The 10,952-nt window shown below is 31.3% G+C and overlaps 1 protein-coding gene across 5 annotated transcripts in view; it reads right to left on the bottom strand.

Annotated features, from left to right (window-relative positions):
- Positions 1-750: 750 nt before the first annotated feature.
- Positions 751-10,952, bottom strand: part of EPHA5 (EPH receptor A5) — a 363,799-nt gene continuing 353,597 nt past the window's right edge. For 2 of the 5 annotated variants that reach the window (XM_008060514.2, XM_008060518.2), the window contains one exon: positions 2,627-2,732. In XM_008060514.2, coding sequence (XP_008058705.1) covers positions 2,627-2,732 — 106 coding nt within the window. Of the gene's footprint in view, positions 2,733-10,952 lie in introns of all 5 variants that reach the window. The other 3 variants (XM_008060513.2, XM_008060517.2, XM_008060515.2) reach the window with 3 other exon arrangements.

The following is a 10,952-nucleotide window of genomic DNA, read 5'->3' as shown; positions in this document are numbered from 1 at the left end:
TACAAAGGCATCCTTTCCTCTTATTTTGTGGTACCTCTTGTCCCTTTGTTCCTTCTCTTTATTCTTTATTCATATTGTCATTTCCTAGAAATTCTCAACCAAATTGAGACACAAAGGAAAGCTGTGACTATTTTAATTTCTGTTTGATTTACTTTCCAAAATGATCATCAAAGTTGCAAAGGAGGCAAATAAATTTGAATCAAATTAACATATATTCTTCTTTTGTTAAAGAGAGGAAATCCACACTGTAACTTAAAATTCTACTTACTTAGATATACTCCACCATGACCCTAATATTCTTTGAACATCTACAGTTGGAAAAAAATTTAGAAAACATCTTTGCTATGTCTAAATTATTGTGATTAGTCCACCTGCTCTAAAATATTTGGTAGTCATCCTTTTAAATCAGTAGTCTATTTTTAGTTTGAAGTTTCTCATTTGGTAATTTATCACTTAGATTTGAATACTTCTATAAAATTCAATAAGATTCAAAAATTTAATTATTTTGTACAAAAGTAATTTGTATCATTCATTTTCTGTTTATTTAAATAGAAAATGCAATTTTAATAATGATACCTATTTATATGCGATTTTATCCAGACAACATTAAATTCACCTCTCTCAACTTTATCTGAAATTTCACTAAACTATTAGAGTATACTTGAGGCATATGATACATTATAGCTTTTGTCCTTAGACAGAACCCATTATATAACTTAAAAATTGTTTGGACTTCTTTTATTGTTGTTTTGATTTTTCCTTATTTTTTAGCTAAGAAGTACTTTACTGTTTAAGTAAAGGATGGGCAAAATTGAAAGATGCTCTTTCCCCAAAGCTGATTCTTGTACGTGCTAACATTAAAGTTAAACAATTGCTTGGGGAGAAAAAGTATCATTCATTTAACCCAGCTATAATTCCCATGGATTTCACTAATCCAGGCTACTTTGATATATTGTACTGTTGCCATTGAAATCCACAAGTAGGCTATATTTTATTTAAATATTCTGTTTTTTAAAAAATCAGATGACATTCCATGATTTTTTATAAAGTATAATAATACAAAATTGTTGGTTAGCTCAGGAGCCCAATTTTGTATAATTTCTAATAAACTGTATAATTTGTATTACAGACATAAGTCTTTCCCATGTGTGTTAGATAGAGAGTACGAAGGACATCTTATATTTCTTAAAGTGTCCAATTAAGAACACCTAAATAGATTAAATGAATACAAAATGAAATTAACAAATGAACTAACAGCCATTACAAAATAAAGCTTGTCAATTCTGAAGGGAAAAAAAGTATGTATATATATATGTAAATATATATATATACACACACACACATATATATATATATTTATGTTTGTCATCATTCCATTGCTGCCTTAGAATCAAAATTTCTAAAACTGAGTCAAAATGGGAATGGTTACAAAGGATTAACACTTAAGAGTGATGCTTCGTGCTATGTGCCTGGATTTAACAACATTAACAGAAGCCTGCACAGTTAAATCCTTCTACATCCCGCTGAAAATGTGCCCTTTGGTGTCAACTTTGCGTGACAAGACATTTTCTAGGACTCAGAAAGGTGAAATTTCTTACAGGGGTACAAGATTAATGGCTAGAAGAACTGCATTGTCACAGATATCACAAAGTGCTTTTTAAAAAGCCAAGGGGGATTTAATCGTATACACATTTCCCGTTAGTGAATAAAGAGATTAGCTTTTGGACACATGAGAGGAAAAGAGACACAAGCTTGTGTTAAATTTTGTTTTACTGCTTCCCTGTTTCTCCTATTCATGTTACACTCTGGAACACGTGTTCCTATATGATGCTAAAATTAAAACGCTATTAAAAATGCAAGCAGAATGGTAACACACAAATGTGCAAGCATACACACAACTCCAACTTAAATCAGTTCCTGGGTATATTGCAAATTATACAGTATATACACAGTTATTTCCTAATAGTCTCTAGAAGAGCAAATAAAAGTAAATTTTATAACAGAGAAATAAATATACACCTTGAATTGTAGTTTTTCTTGATCAAACAACATGTTTATACACTAGTTTCTATAACTTAACACTGTGTAACAGCATTTTAAAATTACAAAAGAAGAAAACTATTAAGAAATAACCTAATCATATTGCTCTTCAATACACTTATGCAGACAATTTAGACTTGACGTAAACTTCGGTAAACTTCAGCTTTTGTTAGCCCAGAAATGGCTATAAAATTATTCCTTTCAAGTAGATCCCTGGAATTTTTGACAGGGGTTGCCTTAATTCAGTCTATAAAGGTACTGTATATTTATATATTTCATGTACAAAATTGTGTAGAAGTATTGGGAAGGATTTTGTTGTTTTTGTAACATAAGATGAAGTTTAACCTCGTGGAATTTTTCTTTTTTAATGAAGGTTATATTTGCTTCATAAAAAGTGAAGACACTGGGTGGAAAATATGAAGATTTTAGTAAAACCATGATTACAAATTCTGTGGCTGAGACGAATGCTCTCCAAAGGTTTAGAAATCACTGTTTTCCCTTTTTCCCCCTTTTTTGTTAAAATAAATCTCAGGGCTGTTTACAAAGTGCAGAATCATTCATTTGAAGAAGTGACATTAACATAAAGTTACAATGGCACCATTCCGTTTACCAGCTGCACCTTCATTTCTTGAAGGCTGTTCATGATCTTCTTCTGGTGACCGACAAGAGTCACTCCAAGTCGTCTCAAATCCCTGCATGAAGAAAGCACACATTGGATGTATGTATTGATTTAATTCGTAACACACCTCAATATTTCACGCTGGCAACGGGGCACACACATTATAGAAACTAGTTAGTTTACAGTCCCAATTTAAATATATAAGGTCCAATTTTCAAACATAGTGTAAAAAATTGTATCTTGAAAATCTGTTAGCAGTGAAAGTAATATTTACAATGAGGAGTGGTCTAATACATTTTTGCCCCCATTTGTGGACATCATTATTTTAGTGGCACAGACTAGAAAAAAACAAACTTGCATATGCTAAGCCAAAAATGCTTAACTTAAAGGGTACAATTTCATTGAAGAGTTTTGAAAATGTGGACCTATAATATACACAATATATTTTTTTGTTTTGCTAGAAGTAAGCATAAATATACTTTCAAAATTTTACAGCTAAGCAGTTGAAACTTAAGGTATTAAAATGATTCATTCTATACAATTATTTTATATAATAGATATCTTTAGGTAACTATCACCACTATATTGCTCTTATAGCAATATTTTATGTTTTTTTTTTTTTTACTATATACACAAAGTACAAGAGCTTTCTTCCTTTACCAAATAACATCTAAGCTATATTGGCATTTAGAGCATTCTGAAGATTACACGCTTTCAGAAAGTCTTTTCAATCGAGATTCTTTTGTGCATTTTTCCAACAAGCTTATTATTCAAAAGAAAACTAAAAATGTTTAGATTTCTAAACTAACTTAACACGTTATGGAGCTCAAGGCAAATGACCATGGTTTTTAAATGTTCTTTTATAGAATATTTAGGAATGCTGTTTCCTTAAAGTATGTACTCGCCAGGTATGTATGGCAAATTATAAGCATTAGTTATAAGATCAAATGAGTATTAACAATTCAAGACCCTAAATGACAGAGTTCTTCACCTCAGTATATTTCTTTGGATAATTACTTTATTTAACACATTATAATAAAAGTGGAATATTTTACATTCATAGGTATATTAATTTTAGATTTTCTCAGAATACTATTGAATTGGACACATCATTAGGATCATTATAAAGTAAAAATTGAATACCTTCAGATAATTAAAAAAGATCTCATAATTATCAGAGAATAGAAATTAAATAAAAGGATTCTAAGGCTCTAGGGATGTATTAGAATGAATTGGAAAGAATTGTTTACTGCAATAATACCTTTGCTTTGTTTTTTTTCTTTATGACTTCCTGATTTCTTATGAGAGTTTTAGGAAATGACAAATAGCTACAAAAAGAAAAAAACTATCAAGATGTGTGATGGAAACGTATTTCTTTCTTAGAATGGCAATATTAAACTTTAATCTTGGACATTTTTATAACCACAAGATACCAGAGTATAAAATTAAAATAATAATAGTGGTAGACATGGCATGGAAAACAATCATCAGCAAAACTTAAAATCAGTAAATATTCAATTTTGTTAAGTGATATCACAATAGTGATATTGTGAATAATGAAATAGACTATAAAGTAGCTAATAAAAGGTCAAATTAGGAATAAAAGAAATGCAAATTTAATCTCATCTCTTTTCAACTAAACCAGAGTTTCTGAGCTTTGATTCTGTTCACACTATAGGCTGCATGATTCTTTGTAGTAGACAGGCACTCCTGTGAATTGTAGGATATTTGGCAGCCTCCAGGGCCTCGACCAACTAGATATCAGGAGCACTGCATCATAACCAGCCCTTCGTTTTGACAGGGCAAAATATTTTAAAGCATTGCCAAATGTGCTTCAAGTGGCAACATCTTTCCTGATTGAGAACCATGGCACTAAATATTTATTTAAAAATAGATGACACTTGATAGGCATATACTTACTATATGCTCGGGAAAGATATAATCATATGATATCAATTTCTAAATTTCCTTCAGTGAATGAGTAAATAAAGGCTTAGAAAATTTAAATCACTTGGCCAGATAACAGTCAGTGAGTAACAGAGTTAGGACTAAAATTAGATACCTGTCACCGAAATCTATACTCTTAATTTCTTACTATTCTGTGTTATGATTTTGAGCAAAGCACTTCAAATTGCATGCAAAAATGTATTCATCTGTAAATTGAGAACTCTGAAAATATAGCATCAAATATCGAAAATTCTAACAGATACCTAATAAAGAAAAACAAATATATACTTTAGCTGAGGCTATGGAAACCAAATCTGTATTTCGTGGAACTTTCTGTTACGGGCTAACATACTCATGTTTTCACATATAATTTAAGAATCATGAAAAATTGTGTAGATGTGAGTATTCATGGGTGTTAACTTGCAAACTTTGGGCCATAGCCTAGAGAAAAGGGAATAAAATTTTAAATTTCTTAATGTAAAAAAACAATTCCTACTGGAGAGCTGAATTAGGACTAGAAATGAAGTTTTAAAATATGTGTTTTATTTATCATGCAAACCCTTAGGTACTACTGAGGAACCCAGATTAGTAAATATGAATGTATTATATATATAACACAATTCATAATTGGTATTCTAATCATTAGGAATGAGCTTTTGAGAATAAGCATTGCAGTTTACTCTGGATGACTTGAAAAAAGGAATATATAAGTTCCCACTCAAACATGGAATTTACACATATAATCACAAAAATTCAATTTAAATTGTGTGTGTTCCATATTCCAACTTTTACTTGATTTCTTTAAAAAATATTAAATTAAGGCCAAGCGCGGTGGCTCACACCTATAATACCAGCACTTCGAAAGGCTGATGTGAGACAATTGCCTGAGCCCACAGGTTTGAGACCAGTCTGGGCAATTTGGAGGGGTGTCATCTCTACAAAAAAAGGAAAAAAAAAAAAAATCCAGGTGGCACGTGCCTGTAGTTCCAGCTACTTGAAAGGCTGAGATGGAAGGATCACCTGAGTCCAGGAGGCCAAGGCTGCAGTAGCCGTGAGCGTGCCACCGCACTCCATCCTGGGTGACAGAGTGAGACTCTGACTTAAACAAAACAAAACAAAGAATATTAAATTATTTATTTGATTTATTTTTATTCCTACTCCTTATCTTGTATTATTAGAAGTAAATCTTAAGAAAATGACATGACCACAAAAATGGCTCTAGCTCAGTACTTTGGGAATTTAATTTAATTTTTTTTTTTTTTTTAGTTGGAATTTCACTCTGTCGCCCAGACTGAAGTGCAGTGGCCGTTCCCGGTCACCACAGCCTCGACCTGCTAGGCTCCGGCGATCCTTCCACTTCAGCCTTCCGAGTGGCCAGAATTACTTGCGCTACCACACCCGGCTGATTTTTTGATTTATTGTAGAGATGAGGTCTCGCTGCCCAGGCGGGTCTCGAACCCGCGGGCTCAGGCAATTCACTCACCTCAGTCTCCCAAAGGCGCAGGATTACAGGCTGAGCCACTGAGCCTGGCTGGGAATTTAATTTTTTTAATGATATCTATATCATGCTAAAGAATAACTGTTTAGATACATTGTGCTTCATTAGTAAAAGTGGGTATAGAGTTTATGTTTATGGGAAAATACAATTTGTACTTTTTCAGGACACCTCATAAGCACAGATTTTAAGTTAAATTTGCTTGAATTTTTTCAATGAACTAAGCATAACATTGTATTTCAAGATCAAATTATTATCTGATTATATACTGAGATGCATGTGGATGGTCAGACCACTGAAATTATCTTCCCTTATGTGTTTTTACTTCTCTCACTCTTTTTCATTTCATCCCATTGTGTCTTCATGGCAAAAATAAAGTTATAAAAACAGCATTGCATTTTACACATTTCCATAAATGATACTTGTCTTTAATGGAATTATGTTGTTTTTCTTTAAATCTGACCTATAATTTTAAACACTGTCAAATTAATGTGCATAGATTTATATAATAGGATAATTATAATGCATGTAATGTACATATTTCTTTATTCATTGTGATTTTTAGTAAAAAAAGTGGAGGAGAAATAAGATTATTCACATAAGTTAAAATTGTTCTCAGTAGCAAAGTAGTTTCTTTTGAAATCCCTTTAAATATTTTTAAATTGCATTACACCTGAGAATAAAAATATTAGAAAATATCTATAGTAAAGATTAATTTTGCGCCAGTATTGTTAAATACTTTCAATTATCTTCATTTAAGCAGTTTTATCTCACACATCTGCTATTTTCAACAATTTCCATTTTACTACCTAAATCACATGTTATGAGGACAAATTAGCAGTAATAATTATAGAAATTTGATGAAAATAAAATAAAGTATTTTACATTTAATAATGATATGGTTACCCTATTCACAATAATTTTGGAAAAAAAATGGAAACAGTGGAAGATATGCTATTTTTTCATTTCATTTTTCTAAGTAGAACATTTGATAGCTAGTTAAAGTTTTGTGTTCTTATCATAAATATTACACTAATATTAAAATGACTACGTGTAATCTTAAGTAATGCCCAAGGCCAGTTCTAGTGATGATAAGCTATATTTCAGCATTGGCTGAACATGATAAAAACAGTATTGTTTTACATAAAAATTAGTTTAGATTTTATTGACAAAAATGTTTAACTTTAGAAAGCTGCAAATATAATGAATAACCATTATTGGCATTACATTCCAGTATTTTTTTCAAACATTATTCCATGGTATTAAACAATGGAAACACACCGATATTATGATGCTAAAATGGCAGAAAGAAAAATAGAGAATAACAAGAGGTGTCTAGTTGGTGTTGGAGCCAACTCTTGATTATCCAAGCTTAAATTCATCAATGTGAATGATTAATTCCCTTGCTCATTCTTCTCCCTTCTGCTTTACACACTTTTAGCCCATATCACTGACACTTAGCCCCACCAATATTGGCTGGATAGTAGAAGGGAGAAGAGAGATTTACGAATATCCACTCCACAAAACTTCAGTATCTACTGCTTTTTTGTGTGCTTTTATTATGCAGTTGTGTGTTTGTCATTTGGGGGCTAACTTGCAAGAACCCTAATAATCATTTATAGAGATACTGTATAAGACAAATATATTTACAATTGGCAAAAGGATATTTGACCATGGTCTTTTAATGATTTCCAATAGATGAGACTGTGAGGGCTGACTTAGAGTTTTAGCTTAATTATGCAGAACACAAAGGATAGTAAATACTGCTGTGTGTACCTTACATGTATAATAATTTATGCATAACGACTTTATTGGTAAGGTTTTTTGTTTTTTTGTTTTTTTGAGCTGGGGTTCTTACTCTGTCACTCAGGCTGAAGTGCAGTGGCACAATCTCCACTCACTGCAGCCTCAATTCACCCTTCCAAGAAGCTAGAACTACAAGTACTTGTCAATATGCCCAGCGAATAAAGGGTCTCACTATGTTGCCTAGGCTGATCTCGAACTCCTGGGCTCAATCAATCCTCCCATTTTGGCCTCCAAAATTGCTGGGTTTATTGGCGTGAACCACCACACCTGGCCTTAATGGATAAGTTGATACATTTATTTGAAAATGTCTGCACAGTTTTTAGCTTTGTATTTAAGAACTTTCATTGTAGTAGTTTGAGACTTTATTATCTGATGCTAAGAGGAACTTCTTTAGCTTATGCACAATTGGTATAATATTTAACTTCATCAGATTTTGTTCATTTTCTGAATAACCAAAAGTTGACAGTACTGATGTGACAAGAAGTTTAAAAAGCAGCTGTGATTCTGTGCTTAACGGAAATTTGTGGATTCAGATTTCAACTCATCTCATGCTTACAATTCTCCCTATTGACAATAACACATAACACTTATACAGGATAGTACAGTTTGCATCATTAATGCCATGATTGTTGTCATATAAATACTGTATGCAGAACAGCAAGATTTAGGCACAGAGAAGAGCAGACAAAAACATCTAAGTTTGAAAGCCATGTTCATGGACATGCTTTGACTCGAACACCTCTAAGTTCTTAATTTCCTTTCCATATTCAACCATACATGCATGCATTGGCAAGGAATTCATAAACAAGTAAAATTAAGCCTTATGAAGGAATATTTCAACCAAAGCATGTGGTTCTGGAACATTGCATTTTTAATTCTTTTTTTTTTCCTAAACCCACTATGAAAACAGATTAAATGTCACAAATCACAACACATTTATTAAATATAGTAGTTTGATTATTTGCTTTAGTTGAGTTAACTTTTGGATTTTTCCAAGAATTTATAACAGTTATGAACATTTTCTTTTATTTTTGTCTTCTATTATTTTCTAGCAATAACTCTAGGGATAATATTTTATTATTTTATGATAATATTACATAGGTTTATAAAATTAATATTCAGGTATTGGATAAAGGCTATGTATGAAAAACACATATCAAGGTGTTTTGAGAGTTTGTCTTTATCTTTTTCTGAAAATCTCAGTCTCCTTTTCCATTAGTCCTTAGCAATGACTGAACTTTCTATTTTATTTTATTTTATTTTTTGGTGAAAAGCAATGAAATTGGTCAAATAATCTTTTCCTAAAATAAAAAAAGAAAATAAATTGACCAAACAAGTAACCTATTGCTCTCTATTTTGTGTATTATTTAACATAATGTTTTGATAAAATACGTTCTTACCAATAAGAAAAAGTGTGGTCTAAAGCACAGTAAACAAGAGAGTGGGTATTTAAAGGAGAAAGACTCTCCCCCAAAATCAGCATTACTGAAGTTAGGGTCTGTTGAACAATTTCCTAGCAAGAAATATTTTAGTGATTATAGACCCAAGGAATCTGAAACGATTGATGTAAGGAGACCAACATTCTCTGAATGAGAAGATATTGGTAAGCTTCCTAATTTTATCTTAGTCTTTTCATTGAAGTAAACTAATTAAAAGACAAAATATGTGTAAAAATTTAATCCAGCAGGAGGCAATAAGCTACAAAAGAATCATTATGAAAAGGCACAAGAGGCTATTAGGGCTTAAAAGAAAATGTAAAATATAGGAGATTTTGTAAATAGAGGGGCAGATTGGAAAATAAATAGAATGGAATTTTTTCAAAAAAGTAAGAAAAAAATGAAATCATCATGCTAAAATATTCAACATAGTTAGAGTATGTGGAGGCCCCCAAATTATAAATTAAAATGCAGGTAACTAATGTAAAAACCATAATTTATGATTATAATCACCCTGTGAAGGAAGGAGCAAAAGTGCAGTAGATGCAACTGTATATGTAAAATGTGTTATTTTAATAAAAAAAGAGACAATGTTTAATGCAAATAATTTTATTATATATTTACAAGTAATCTGACATTGGGTAGAAGAAATACCTACAATATCATTTTAATATAAAATGACAAATGACTTTAATAAATTAAAATGATCATTTTTACTGAAAAATTAAATAGCAATCATGTAAAAATAGTTTTAAATTATCAGTAAATTTTTCAGTATACTATTTTAAACATAACACCGATGAGCTCCTTGAGTATCCAAAGAAATAATGGGTAAAGCATATGTGTCATCAAGTAGATTTGATCTGGTGGTGACAGAATGAGATTCAGTAAATCGAGAAAGCAAACTGAGTGATTGTGATTTCAGGTCCTTTTAGTTATCATCTGTATGAAGGAAAAGAATGCTGGAAATGTGACATTAACTGGTGATAAATGGTGGTACCCTGTTACCTTTTTTGGGGATGAGCAGTGGATTTAATGAATCAAAGAATGCCAGAGTAATAGAGATGGTGAAAGAGAACTGCTCAATGTTTATGTCATATGAAGTAATGAAATAAGGACTGTGGTTTAGTGCTTTAGAATATCCTACCATCTTCTAATTCTACAACAATATTTTAACCTTTGAATCTGTAGGTAATTATAAGTAAGTTATCAATATATTCACAGGTTAAAACATTATTAATGTTAATGTAATCTAGATGGAACCACCATAGGGACAGTTAATTTGCACAAATAACAATTAGGCTAAAATAGCTACACATACACAGCATATAATAAAATACAAACAACTTACAACCTTAAAGAATTTAATATCTATAGTGATTTTTATTTAATAAGATTTGATAAATTTTATCTTAAACGTGCAAACAGAAAAGGGCACAATTGGTTCCACTGAGATTGTACCAAATAACAAATCAGAGGCAGGATCGAACACACCCATAGATTGTAAGAAAATAAGGTGTATCATTTGGAGATTAAATAGATTCCTGCCAGGGAAGCTTTATTTAAGCTGTTGTTATCTTGGTATTTATCATAGAGAGCCAAAATTTAC

This window comes from Carlito syrichta, unplaced genomic scaffold, assembly GCF_000164805.1.
Source record: "Carlito syrichta isolate Samal-C Ts95f unplaced genomic scaffold, Tarsius_syrichta-2.0.1 Scaffold304638, whole genome shotgun sequence".
NCBI classification, from domain to species: Eukaryota; Metazoa; Chordata; class Mammalia; order Primates; family Tarsiidae; genus Carlito; species Carlito syrichta.
Note: the sequence above shows the minus strand (reverse complement) of the source record. Positions and strands in the feature narration are given on the sequence as shown.